This window comes from Solanum lycopersicum, chromosome 8 (genome assembly GCF_036512215.1).
Source record: "Solanum lycopersicum chromosome 8, SLM_r2.1".
In the NCBI taxonomy this organism is placed as follows: Eukaryota; Viridiplantae; Streptophyta; class Magnoliopsida; order Solanales; family Solanaceae; genus Solanum; species Solanum lycopersicum.
The window spans coordinates 59,232,770-59,247,846 of record NC_090807.1 but is presented as its reverse complement, the minus strand read 5'-3'; the positions used below and the strand labels follow the sequence as shown (position 1 = coordinate 59,247,846).

At 27.8% G+C, this 15,077-nt stretch overlaps 2 protein-coding genes across 2 annotated transcripts; both read left to right on the top strand.

The window, feature by feature from the left end:
* The first annotated feature begins 5,991 nt into the window (after window positions 1–5,991).
* Window positions 5,992–7,028, top strand: LOC101266245 (tyramine N-feruloyltransferase 4/11). The gene has a single exon (XM_004245235.5). The coding sequence runs from the start codon at window positions 6,086–6,088 to the stop codon at window positions 6,806–6,808; it is 723 nt and encodes a 240-aa protein (XP_004245283.1). The 5' UTR covers window positions 5,992–6,085; the 3' UTR covers window positions 6,809–7,028.
* A 5,358-nt stretch (window positions 7,029–12,386) lies between these two features.
* On the top strand, window positions 12,387–14,617 carry AADC1A (aromatic amino acid decarboxylase 1A). Its single transcript, NM_001246916.2, has 5 exons — window positions 12,387–12,490; window positions 12,689–13,170; window positions 13,263–13,456; window positions 13,560–13,696; window positions 13,783–14,617. The coding sequence occupies exons 1-5, from the start codon at window positions 12,467–12,469 to the stop codon at window positions 14,359–14,361; spliced, it is 1,416 nt and encodes a 471-aa protein (NP_001233845.1). The 5' UTR covers window positions 12,387–12,466; the 3' UTR covers window positions 14,362–14,617.
* Window positions 14,618–15,077: the final 460 nt, after the last annotated feature.

Genomic DNA, 15,077 nt, shown 5'->3' with positions numbered 1-15,077 from the left:
TTTAATGCCGCTGAAAGTTGTTTTTGTTGTAGTGTAATAAGATCTGTATTTGTATAATCATAAGTGTATAGGACGAAAATATACGTATTTATATTTGTATATACACTATTTTCTCGCTTTATAAACACAAACACATTTTATATATTTTATACCGAAATATATGAAATGACTAATTGTATACCAAAAATGACTAATTATATACCAAAACATATGACAAAAAAATAGATGTTTGCTCCGAATTACAAATAAAAATAAACTACGATTATAATATTTAATTTGAATTGATAGTTTACTATTTCATACAATTTCCTCATCTAATTAAATTTCATAGCCCAATCGAAATTAATTCAGCAAACCTATTCTACTAAAATAGGTGCAATCCATAACACCCTCCCCCCTTCCAACCCCTCAATGGCGGAGCCAAAATTTTAATTAAGGAGTGTCAAAATATAAAAAAGTTCAATTGTGTAGAATCAAAGAGTATCAATATGTAATATATATACATAAAGAATATATTATTATCTAATTATACCATATAATTTTTCGACAAAATAGTATCGATCTACATCCCTCAGTTGCCCCCGCCCCCTAGTTTAGGCCAATTTCCCTTTAGCCTTCACTCCTTTCAAATTTAGGCAAATTGTCACTTGCTTAGAGTATTAGAAGAGTGAGCTGGAAAGGGGAAAAGAAATAGCTGTATTTCGTTGGTTTCTGGGTAGAATTTACTAATTTTTGAATTTTGCTGAAACTTTTTTCCTTTCTCTCTTATCTCATCCCTCGAAAGAGACCATCTCCGATCCAACACTAAAATTTACATTACATTTTATATTTGATGTAAAATTTAGTATTTTAAACTTCCATTCGCGTCAATTTTTATATCAAATAACTTTTTAAATATTATAATGTTATTTTATTATACAAATTTTTAATTAAATATTATATAAATTATGTATTTAAATTAAATCTCTTGTATATTTAGTTATTTTTTATGTAATATTTTTGTAATATTCATTTTAGATATAAAATGTAGCTTTTTATAAATTAATTTTCCTATATATGACACTTTTAAAAACTTAAAAATATTTTAATTCTACTATAAATTATATAAACTATAATTAACCATCACAAAAATTAAAAATACGAACATATAAATTTTTAAACAAATAATACAATGTCACTACAACAAAAATGATTGTTAGTGGCAATTAAGAACTAAATATGTATTTTTAGCGGCAATTGATACTTTTTGTATATGTCTCTAAAGGTTTTAGCAAAGTTGGTTCTAATGACACTTAACTAATGCCGGTAAAGACTTTAGCACTCTTTACTAATGTCAATATTTAATGCCGCTAAAAATTGTTTTTGTTTTAATGTGTACTTATATATGATTGTTTTAGAAAGAGTTTTTTTATGAGATAAGAAATAATAATAAAATAATAAAGAGAGAGAGAAAAAAAAATTGTTGGCGTAAAATTTCATGCAATGACTTGAAGTTGATTACATTAAATTTGATATTGACACTAAATTTGGGTTGAAGATGCCCTGATAGCTTATATTTGATTTTAATAAAATTAGTTTTTGCATAACTAAAAATATTACAATTTTTTTGAGCCAAACATCATCTTCTTCCCAAATGTTTGGAATTATGTTTAAAAAAGGAAAGTGTGTTCAATGGTATAATTTTGGGTCTTTGGAATTAGTCCAACTGGTGCAGTCCCTTAAAAGTCGCCATATCGGTTTAGAGATATGTAGCAACTTTGTTTAGCTTTCCAATTGTAAAATAATTAATGATTAATTTTTAAATAAGAAATCTTAATAATACTCAATAATGTATTTATTGTGAATTTAAATAATATTCTACAGTAATAGAATCCTTGCAATTTAGAAAACAAGTACAAATTTAATCTTGAAGATAAAATTTGATTCCCCTTATGTTTCACCTTTTTTATTAATTTTTTCTAAGATAAAACAGATTAACCTGTTAAAGAAGTAGTGATACCTCAAACTTCAATAACTTCAGCGAACATAACAAGTCACATACAGACTCATCCGATCGACACTTTTTGTTTTTGAGAGAAAATGCTTACAGTGCGAAGGAAAATTTTTTCAGTGTTTGAAAAACAAAAAATAACGACTTTTTGAAAATCAGATCATTATTACCGTTGCAAGCGAATTTCAAATAAATTAGATGGCTTAACGCCTACTCTCTTTAACCACTTTAATTTGGTCTAGGGTAAAATAATACTACATTCTATTTGCATGCATGCCTTCCTTGTCTGCTAACGTGAAAATAATTAAAAGGGGGGGAAATGGTCAATAGAGACGCTTAGAATTTGGGGGAAACTACCATAAAATATGAATTAATTATAATTTCATAGCTTAATCCAAGCTAATTCAATAAATACCCATTCACCTAAAATAAATAACAACGAATACCCCGTTAGTTTATGTCAACTTTTCTTTTAGCTCTCGTCCTCCTTTAAATTTAAATAAATTATCACTTGCGTCCAGTATTAAAAAAGACAAATCGGGAAGCTCGAAAGTGAAAAGGAGATAGTTGTATTTCATTTGTTTCTGGGGTAGGATTTACTAATTTTTGGACTTTACTTATTAGGAGAGATATATGTTTATTCCTTTGCAATATTTAGAAAACAAGTACAAATTTAATTTTGAAGATAAACTTCGATTCCCCTCATGTTCCACCTTTTTTTATGAAATACAACACAGCTAGGCCATGATTTATTAATATATATGTATATATAAAAGGTACAAGTTTAAGGGGACTCCATATATTCTGTCTTATTAAAACTATATCATCCTAGTATCCAATATTTATTTTGATATCTCTAATAGGATTTATGCTAAATAAGTTCTCCAGAGATAAATAAAACTATAGGATAGTCTAATGATATATTATTATTCTAAAGTTTTCATTTCGGGCTTAGGGGGATAAATCAACTACAAGTCAAAAGTTCATCTTGAATGGTAGTAAGCTATCAACGAGTTATAGAAGCAAGTTATAAGATAATATAGATATATTTTTTCTTTTATTTACGGATGTATTACTATCAGTATCATCTTTCGCGTTCAACTAATTCTTTATCTTTTAACTAGTACAAAAACTACAAAAATGTATGTGTTATACAAATATGATGATCTAACTTTTATTAAGTGTGTACAAAATCGAATCAAATCGTAAATTGAAAAAAATTCGATCAGTAGTTTGGTTTGACTTGGTTTAGTGTTGGAAAAAAATTCGACTATATTTGAATTGATTTGGTGTCAACTAAAAAAACTCAACCCGAGAACAAATCAACCCGACATTATCTATATAATTTTAGAATTTTATTTTATACATAAAAATACTTACTTTGATACAATTTTTAAATATCTTTTATACTTTTTCATGGTTTTTATCTTTTAATATATTATTTCATATTTGGAAGTTAGCATTCTTAATGATCTAATAAGGATTATAGTCCATACATGTTGGTAATTATAATAAAGTTTAAATAAAAAATAAATTAATACTAATACAAAAAAAAAATCAATTCAACACTAACAATGATTATTGAATATTTATTTTTTAGTTTTACATATATTTAGACAATTAAAATACATGATCTAATTTTACTTTCTTTTAATATTTAGTCATGTAACTAATACTTACTAAACTTATTTTAGCATGATTTAGTACTTTAAGTTATGATCAATTTCATTATGACTTATTAATTTGCAATATTTGTTTTACGCGATATTATTATTATTATTTTGTTGGATATTTTAGTGTCATTAATCATATCTTATTTTTTGTTATTTTCTTGAAAAATAACTTAGATAGTTGAATTTTGGTTGGTCTAACGAAAAATTTGAAATACAAGTAAATTATATGTCTGTACGAATACTTTAAACCCAAAAATCCAAAAAAACCTTAAAAAATCCCAAAGTTGAAAAAATCAATTTTTGTTGGTTTGATTTGGTTTATAAATTCAACAATCCAACACAAATGGTTTGGTTCGATATTTGGAAAACTTGAACCAACCACATCATGTACACCCCTACTTGTAACTCTTACATGTGTTTTTAAAAATATTGAAAATTATCGATAAAAAAAAACGAATATGATGAAATAGTTGTAAAAAGTTTGTTCTTTATTATCGAAATAAATAATAAAAAATTAATTTGTAAATTATGATATAATTTTTTAACTTGTTATATGTTCAATTAACACACCCACTAAATTGTCGTTGTCTTAAATGTTCAACACATTTGCGTGATTGACTAGCTATTTTCGCAAACATATGTGCCTGGAAAATTCATAAATATGTTCATTTAAGATGAAAAATAATTTTCTCTAAAGCATGTTCATTTTCAATGTGAATATATATGGATTCTTATATATTATCCTTGTTGAAATTTCATGCATCTTGGTAAACATTACTCATTGTCAATGTTGACGACTTCACTTGACTTATACACATCATTTGTGTGATCCATAGAATATTCATCCATATTGCTGAAATCGTCGACAACGATATTGTTATTTATTGCTTCCTCTAAAAAAAAAGAATAATTTTTTTTTATTTTTGATAATATTTTAATTTTAATTTTTCATGTAGAATATTTAAGGCTATAAAATTAAAGAACATTGCGATACATTTAACATTATATTAATTTAGAATTAGAAGATCAAAAAAGTTTATTATTTTCTTTAAGTTGTGTGAAGTTAAATTAATTCATTGAAACATGGTAGTGTAAGGATGGTGAAAGTCTACCTTCATACAAAGTCAAAATCTTTATTTATTTTTATTATGTTAAAAGAATAGTCAGTTTATTCGTACAATATTGCTAACATTTTAATGATTTTTTTTTTTTGCATGGTCCAAGCTAACCCATCTATTGCACCGTGTACTCCCACTCGTTTTTTTAATTTTTAACCAAACTAAGTTATTATATAAAATAATTTATCAAAATAATATATTTTTCTAAAATTTTACAAAACTAGTATAAACGTATTTAACGGTAACGTTTTAGGGTATATTTTATTTTTTTAAAACTAACAACATTAAGTTGATATACGTTATTGTAAGTAACATTTTACTTTTAAAACGTTATTTTCTGTAACGTTTTACTCCTAAAACATTACTGTGAGTAACGTTTTAAAAGTAAAACGTCACTGTGAGTAAAGTAACGTATATCAATCTGACGCCATTAACTTTTTAAAAATAAAATATATCCTAAAACGTTACTGTGGAATACATTTATACTACTTTGTAAAATTTTAGAAAAACATATTATTTTGATGAATGAGTTTATATGATGGCTTAGTTTGGTTAAAAAACCCTCTTTTTTTCTCTAATTTTTTCTTTTGTTTCATGGTATAGAAGGAACAAATTTTTGTCTTTAAAGAAATAATGATGACAAATATTAGGTGGCTAAAAAGGGTAAGTACAATTTATTGAAGCTTCAAAAAAATTGGGAAATATTTATCATTTGAAATTTCATGAATTATTATTGATTAAAATTTGAATTCCTCGAATCATTAAAATTTTATTCAATTTTTAAGCTTAAATGGTGAAAGTTTATTTGAGTAAATTATTTTTTAAGTTCCACTTGTCAAAGTTTAAACTCCAGCAGTACAATATTTACACATGATTATTGTTCCATCCATTTTATTATTATTACAATTATTATTAAAAAGTAGTTAATCATAATTACATTAAAAAATTAATGGTGGCCAAATTTTGATGGGTAACTCAAAAAATATTATCCTAGCTACTATTTTTTTCTATAAGAAAAAAAAAACAAAATTTGAGACTAAAGGCATCAATGATTTGACCCTTCAGCCGACCCAGTCAATAGATATAGAACGCACACTTGTCTCCACCAACTTTTTTTTTTTCATTGGAACCTATTTCCATGAACCTCACTAACCAAATAATTATTTATTTTTTTAAAAAAATCTCCACTATAAATAATTACTATTATTATCCCAAACACACACAATATTATCCCATTACTAAACCTTTCAACATTTCTTTTATCTTAAATTTCAATCCTCTCAAATTTAACTAAACACTTTCTCATGGCTCCTGCTCTTCAACAATCAATAACCAGCGATGCATCATCGGACGTTACCATCACTGGAAAGATATACACACGAGTCCGTCTTGCTACAAAATCTGATCTTTCTCATATATACAAATTGTTTTACCAAATCCATGTATACCATAACTATACTCATTTATACAAAGCTACTGAGTCTTCCTTAGCCAATTTGCTCTTTAAGGAAAACCCTCTTCCACTTTTCTACGGTCCATCAGTACTTCTACTTGAAGTCTCTCCAACCCCTTTTGACGAACCTAAAAATACTACTGACGAAGGGTTCAAGCCTGTCCTTACAACGTTTGACCTTAAATTCCCAGTCGTAGAGGGAGAAGTTGAGGAATTCCGATCCAAATATGATGATAAGAGTGATGCTTACATTGCAGGATATGCTTTCTTTTACGCGAATTATTCATGTTTCAATGACAAGCCAGGATTTTATTTTGAAAGTCTTTACTTCAGAGAGAGTTATAGAAAGTTGGGAATGGGGAAATTGTTGTTTGGAACAGTTTCGTCCATTGCTGCGGACAATGGGTTCGTATCAGTCGATGGAATAGTAGCAGTTTGGAATAAGAAGTCATATGATTTTTACATAAATATGGGAGTTGAAATATTTGATGAGTTTAGATATGGGAAGTTGCATGGTGAAAATCTTCAAAAGTATGCTCATAACAAGGGGGAAATTGAGGAAGAGACCTGTTAGTGGTGTTGTTTTATTCTTAAAGAAATTGTGTAATTTATCAATTTCTTCATATTTTCTTTTATTAAAAGAAGTTGTAATATCTTTGTGGTTGAAAAATATTAAAATTGATTATGTATTGTACTATAGTGTCTTCATATAAAACAAAATACTAAGTACGAAGTAATATATTTAGTGTAATTTGAGAAAAAAATAATTTTATAAAATTTTATATTTTGTCAAACACCAAGTAATAATAACTAATAAGCACTTGTTCATTTTCAAAGTACTGTTTTTATCTTTTTATTTTGTTTCAAATAAGTTTTTTTTTTCAAAATCACCCTTATTTTAATACATAGAAGCTTACATTAATAAAAATCGCTTCTTTCTCTAAGACATTCAATTAAGAATAAAATAATAAAGTACTTCTTATTTTATGAAAAGTAAGCGACTTATTAAGAAGAATATTTAAGTTAAAAATATCACTTATTTTAAAACGAAAGGAATCTAAGAGTAATAAAGCTCCAGTTGCAGTTTTATGCTTTTAGATTTCGTGTACATTCTCAACGTAAGTCTTACTTCCCATGTTAATTGTGAAAACCTTTAAATTGGAAAAAAGAGTTGACCAAATTAATGAATGCAAGTGTAAACTTTTCTTAAGAATTAAAAAAACGAAAAGATAAAGGCAAACAGGCCAATTAATTTTAGCTACTCACACAATCTCAAAATTACGTAATTAGTAAATGGACCTGACTCATGTCCTTGAATTTTTGTTTAACAATATTACTAGACTACAAGTATGTTCACAAAGCAAGCACGTACGTATATATTGTAACGGATGGAGAATTTTATCAAGATGTTTAAGATATGAAAAAATAAATACGTAAAGATTATAAAATTTAAAATTGATAATAAAATGAGACGGCCACAAACAAAAGTGTATATGTAGTTGCATCCAATTCTTACCATTCTACGTTGTACTTTCCCACCTTAATTTATACTATATGTATTTATAACAATGATTCTTTAAATCATACACTTAAGAAAAGGATTACGTTTTATAACGACTAGCAATACATACAATGTGTCTTGAGAAGAATATTTTAAAAAAAGAATTAAGACTATGTAGACCTTTTTGTAACTTTCAAATCTCTATGTATAAAACACTTTAGAAAGGCGCCAATATTAGAGGATTAACCAATTGTAAACTCCAAGGTCGTATGTAATGATAATGTGCATATAAGTGATCAATCAATTGCGAATATTTGATTATGTTTTACTGTAAAATTTTTAAAAAATAATTTTTAATTTTTAAAGTGAAATATAATATTTGAAAAATAGAAATTTTATTTGGACATGAATGTAAATTAAAGTTATTTTTGAGTTTTTGTGGATAATTTGAAGTGAAAACACTTCTTATAATTTTTCAAATTTTAAAAAATTTTAAAAGTTAACTTGAAGTTAAATTTCGTAATTTTATAATCAAACGTGATTCCCAATATTCAATGTCAAAAAAATGAAAATTTTAAATCCATGGCTAATTAACGCCTCCTTTACTTTATCCACTTTAATTTGGTCTAGGCTAAAATAATATTTACTACAAAGGGGGAAAAAAAAAGGGTCAATAGACTCGCTTAGATTTTATGGAGAATTTTAAGGCCATCATTGCCAAAATGCACTTAACAATATCTAAGGGAATGAATTACATAAGTGGCCATTAATGCATAACACCATCATTGTATAGTGCATTTCACGTAATGCTAGTGGCCTACTTCATATCCCAAATTTATGTTCATTCGGATGAACAAATGAAGTTTCAACTTAATTCAATATTGAAAATTACCTCATAGTCGGTGAATATTATTCAACATCATATAGACGGATAAGTATTTCATTGATCATTCTGCATAAAGGATAAATACTTAATCATCACTCACATATATAGGAGTCTATTCTGATCGATAAAATTTTTTGAGTGACTGATGACTCGCAAACTTATAAGGTCAAGAGCTAGAACAATAAAGTAGGGATTTTATGAAAACAAATATCTTCTAGAAAGGCCTTTGAATCTATCTAGAATTACTAGAAAACAAGAAATTAGCGACTGACAAAATTTTATGGTAATATCATTCAACTACGTATTACAAAAAATCATTCCATTAGTTGGGAGCAATTTAGAGACGAATTAAAAGGAAATTAATGATAAATTTCGTAGCTACCAATTATAACAAAAAATCGTACTAATTCATTTTAGATAGCATATTTTATTGATATCTCAAAGTATATATGAACGCAATTCAAAGAAAAATCTTAGCATTTTTTTAAAATTATAATTTTGCCTTGATTTTTTTGTGAAGTTGCAAAGTCACACTTGTTAAGTTTTATTTCTCTAAAAGTCGAATGTTTGACTAATTAGAAGAGTGTTAGCTTAAAAATACAGAGGGTACGTAGGCGGACGAACCTTTCCACCTAATTTTCGATACATCATTATACATATTTAATGAGGTTTTAATAAAAATAAAATAGCTGAGAGGGGTACTTTTGGATATTTAGGTAATGTTAGGTTTTTTTTTTTAATTGGGATATTATTAAAAATGGTATATTTAAATCTTTTTTAATAGAAAAAGAGAAAAATAATCTTTTTCCTTATTTTAATTACATGGTTGAAAAGAGAACTTCAAAGTGGAGGTAGTTGAAAATTGAAAATTGAAAATTTGCAAATTGCAAGGGGAGAAAATAATTAAATTATATAGACAAAGTGACTCGTGCGATAATACTGAATGATGTCTTCGTTAAAAGAACTTGGATTTTAAATTTAACTAAAGTAGAGCTCTAGTGGATTGAATCTTTGAAATTTTATTTTTTAACAAAATTAATTAATTATCACATGGGATATGGTTAACGCTTAAAAGTTTGATTTTGCCTTGGGTGGATATATACGTAATAACGTCTAGAAACAAAAATATTTTTAACAGTAAGCTTAATGAAAAAAATACATCGTAGGCAACAGATTCTCATGAATATAATAGTGAAAAGTTTTCGCAAATTTTTCCGTATGAAAATGTTACTATTTTTCTCATCGATTTTAATCCAAAATATTTATAAAAAGTAACCAAGTAAAATTATAAAAAAAAAAGAAAAAATTTTTAATAGTCAATTAATTGTTGAAAAAATTAGGTTAGTGATACCACACGGAAACAATATGATGTCAATGAATTAGATATGAAGACCACAAAGTAACATTATTCGGTACTTAAAAATGTTCAACTTCGTTGATTAGAAAAAATTAGTTAATATGGAGTTTTAAAGATTTTTAATGACAATTTACCAAAAGACAAAATATAATATTAATGTAAGAATTAAGAAGAAAGACTGATCACTCAAGAATTTTCTTTTATGCACACACACCTGGTCTTCATTTTACAATTTTTTACTGGTTGAAGTTAATTTTAAAATTTTAATCACTCACTTAAACCCAATTAACGTATACAAGCATTAAATTTTATTCTATAGCTAATTAGTCAATTAATAAGAAATAATAGATTTATAATGTCTGAGAATTTTAGAGGCATATGCAACAAGAAACATTATGTCCTCAAGTAAAAGGCAAAAAAATAATTAGCTTTATAATCAAAATCAGAAGCAAATTGAATGCTTTTTTAAATTTAATTTATCAACTACGAACTCCACTCTAAAAATAGAGATATCAACATCAATAACCAATTTTAATTCCAAAATTTGAATAGGTCAACAAATAAGAAGATTATATCACAAATAAAATTACGATAGTAAAAAATATAAATTTAAATTATATTTTTCAAACTTCACGAGATAGAAATATGAGGAGTTAAATTGTGACAGTTGCATAATACTAAGCTTAGTATATACTATAGTCTACATTGTGCATTAAGGACAATTAGTTGTGACAGAAAAAATAAAAATAAAATTAGTTACACATATATTGGATTTATCGACTGATATTTTTGAATGATTAATTAGTGTGAACAGATTTAAAAAGACCAATTCAAAAGGTTGGACTAGTTATTTTTTGTATTATTGACATTTGGAACTATTGCATTGGCAAGTGAAGCAGAGTCTACTTGTTTGGAAGTTAGAGAAAAAAAAAAAAGAGGAATCTAGAGAGAGAAAGCAAAATGCCGCGGCCTTGCAACTATTTGGTCAAAAAATGTTTGCACTAACTTTCAACTTTAACAACCTTGCACACAAAAATATTGGTTATTCAAGGGAATATCATCATGAGTTTGATTTTTTCCTTTTTGATTTTCGTGTTGCGTTTATACCTGAACTGAAATTTGACTAATTCAAATTTATCTCGTGTAAAATTGCAAGTTTGATATTATGTTGTGAAATTCATTTAAATATTTTTACTTTACTTTATAAATTAGTGTAATTATTTTTGAACTTCAATATTGATATGACAAAACATAATTGGAAAAATTATTGTAGAACAAAAAATGACGTGATTGTGACTAGAGACTTTAGCGGTAGTTAATTAATGAGAATAGTATAATTATTGTTAAATATATATTTATAGAGGTAATGAGCATTTTTTATAAAAAAATATCCTTAAAATCTATAACGACAATAAATCAAATGACAATTAACTGATGATGATAAAATTATAACTGTCTTTGTTAATTTGTATATTTAATGCAGCTTAAAGTTATTTTTATCATAATATATATAAGTATTTTCATTAATAAGATTTTTCTTGAAGTAACTAAAAATAATTTTACGCACAAAATATATCACATTTGTGACACCACAATTAAGTCCATGTACTGTTACATATAAAAGTCTAAAATCATATCTGTTTCGAAACTTTAATTTCATCAACCTTTCCCCGTAAATATTTTATACGTAAACTTACTCAAATATCATCCAAGAAAAACAAAATAACGATGAAATATCCCTACCACTTCCCTTGATTAATAGAAATATTGATTGTACCTCTCTGTTTTATATATATGGATGAAAGTTGAGAAATAATAAAATTAATTACAGCTAACTCATCTGTTGAACCTTCCTACACCAGGAGCTCGAGCGTTAAGCGATACTCCTTTATTGGAAAATTATATATTATATATAGAGATTAAATTTTAATTAATACAAATATTGACACCTTACAAGTGTAAGGTTTAATATAATAATTAATTCTTCGAGGTTGCGTGTTCTCATTATTTTTTTCTCGGAAGGCAGTTGATACAAAAATGACATTTTATTGATTGTATTTACACAATGGTTCATACCAGAGACGTAACTAATTCTAATTGAGTCAAGAGAATTAATTTTTTTTGCTCACTTGAGTTTTGGCACCAATATTAGCATGATTATTTTGATTAGGAATGTAATTAATTAATCTCACCTACCCATTCAAAATAGAGAAAATGTTTGGAACAAAGTTGAGCAGTCACTTTCTAACACGGGGTCAAGACCACATTCATTTTGCAATATAACTTAATGGTCAAGTGGGATATATTGAAGAAACTAACAGGAAAAAGAGAGGAAAAGGGTGGTTAGTGCACAAACATTTGGTCTTTTATAGAGCTATATATATATATAAGTACTCAAGACATGAACGAAATTCACACAGAAATTGGTTTTCCATTCTTTGCAAACAAAAAAAAGAAAAGAAAACTTATAAATTTTTGCGTTAAGAGAATGGGTAGTCTCTCACTTGAAATGGTATGTACTCTTCAACGTTATTTACATGTACAAACAATTGATAGTGCTATTATTTTGAACCAAAGTTTTCCAACACCTAAAAGAAATAATGTTTAGACGTGAGAATTAAAGTTGTTGAATTGTGTGACCTCCTCGTTAGATGAAATATGTTTTTATTTACTTTAACTATATCTTAAATTGGATTATGATATTTGACAGGATTTTGAGCCATCACCCATGACACCCAGAAGTTTAGCAGCGATGACACCTAGAAGTTTAGCGCGACGACGATTGTTTCCGAACGTGGACAACAAGAAACAGAAAATGGCACAACCAGGTGCAGGACCAAGGAAGAACTTGGAACTTGAGGTCATGGAGCCTGCATTGAAGAATGATGGTCCTTCTTTGGACACTATCTTGGTTAATTATTTGGACACACTTACACAACGAGTCAATTATCATTTAGGTTATCCAGTCAACATATGTTATGATCACTATGCAACGCTAGCACCACTTTTGCAGTTTCACCTAAACAATTGTGGTGATCCTTTCCTACAAAATACTGTCGATTTCCATTCTAAAGACTTTGAAGTGGCTGTTTTGAATTGGTTTGCAAAACTTTGGGAAATTGAAAAGGATCAATATTGGGGATATGTTACCAATGGTGGCACCGAAGGCAATCTCCATGGTATTTTGTTAGGGTAAGTTCATATATACTTATGACACAAGCATATCATATTAATGAGTTTTATTATTTCGGTGCTCTTACATTTTCGTCATATTATTTTTGCAGGAGAGAGCTACTTCCTGAAGGAATATTATATGCATCAAAAGACTCTCATTACTCAGTATTCAAAGCTGCAAGAATGTATAGAATGGATTCAGAAACAATCAACACATCAGTAAATGGAGAGATGGATTATTCAGATTTAAGAGCAAAGTTACTTCAAAATAAGGATAAACCAGCTATTATAAATGTCACAATTGGTATATACCTATACTCCAACCTCTTATCATTTTTCATTTTTTCTTTTATGTGATCAAATCAGTCATCTTAAGTCTTTTCCATTGATGGTTTTTTCAATTATAGGAACTACATTCAAAGGAGCAATCGATGACCTGGATGTTATTCTTGAAATACTCAAAGAATGTGGCTATTCACAAGATCGATTTTACATTCACTGTGATGCAGCACTATGTGGTCTTATGACCCCTTTTATAAACAATGTGAGTTTCACTTCTTACTTCTAATTACAATATCTTTAGTAATTTTGAGAGCAACATTCTAATTATTCTTTGTGCAATTTGAACAGATGATTAGTTTCAAGAAGCCAATTGGAAGTGTCACAATTTCTGGACACAAGTTTTTGGGATGTCCAATGCCTTGTGGTGTCCAAATAACAAGAAAAAGCTACATCAATAATCTCTCAACAAATGTGGAATACATTGCTTCTGTGGATGCCACTATTTCTGGTAGCCGTAACGGTTTAACTCCAATTTTCTTATGGTATAGCTTGAGCGCAAAAGGTCAAGTTGGACTTCAAAAGGATGTTAAAAGATGTCTCGACAATGCCAAATATTTGAAAGATCGTCTTCAACAAGCAGGGATAAGTGTCATGCTGAATGAGCTAAGCATCATAGTTGTACTTGAAAGGCCTCGTGACCATGAATTTGTGCGTCGTTGGCAACTCTCATGCGTCAAGGATATGGCACATGTTATTGTGATGCCAGGAATCACACGAGAAATGCTTGACAACTTCATGAGTGAATTAGTGCAACAAAGAAAAGTATGGTATCAAAATGGAAAGACTGATCCTCCTTGTGTTGGAGAGGATATTGGTGCTCAAAATTGTGCATGCTCTTATCATAAGATTGACTACATCTGTCCTTAGAAGACAAACAAGACAAGATCATCTTCCACTTTAAAATTGGAGTTTTTGAGAGCTCTCTAATTTGTTTATATGTCTGCCATAAAGATGATATTTGATTAATTCTTTATGAATTTTGATTTTGATTTCCCACAATGGTACAACCGGACGACATAAATGTAACATTTTCTAATAAAAAAGTTTGAGTACTCTTTCATGTTCTTTGTATAACATTAACTTACTGTTGATTTATAATTGAAACATGCATGCATTGTAGTCATAACCTCTATATTTATTAGCCTCCTAAATCGCATTCAAGTAAATTGAAATATATCAAGCTAGATTTAATTTATTTGGTCACAATTCAAGAAAAATATTCAATATCATTGGAGGTTCTGAAATTGTTGTGAACCATGCTGACTCCTTAATGACCTATGGGCTATTAGAGACTTTTATTTGGGGTCTAGGTCCAATTAGCTATTGTTAAAAGGTCTAGCGATTAGAAATTATGAATATTATATCGAACTTTGGTTTCGGTTACCTCTCATCCCCTTTCTCTATTTTAGTATCTCATCCTCTTCTTGTTACCTTCTTCAATGTTAATCTATCTATAATTAGTATGTTATTACTTTATTATGTGTGTTGTTGACACTCAATTTTGACCCTCTCCGATAACAATCAATTGACAAGTTTCCTAATTTCAAAACGATTTAAAATAATTAATTTTTATAAAGTTTAAA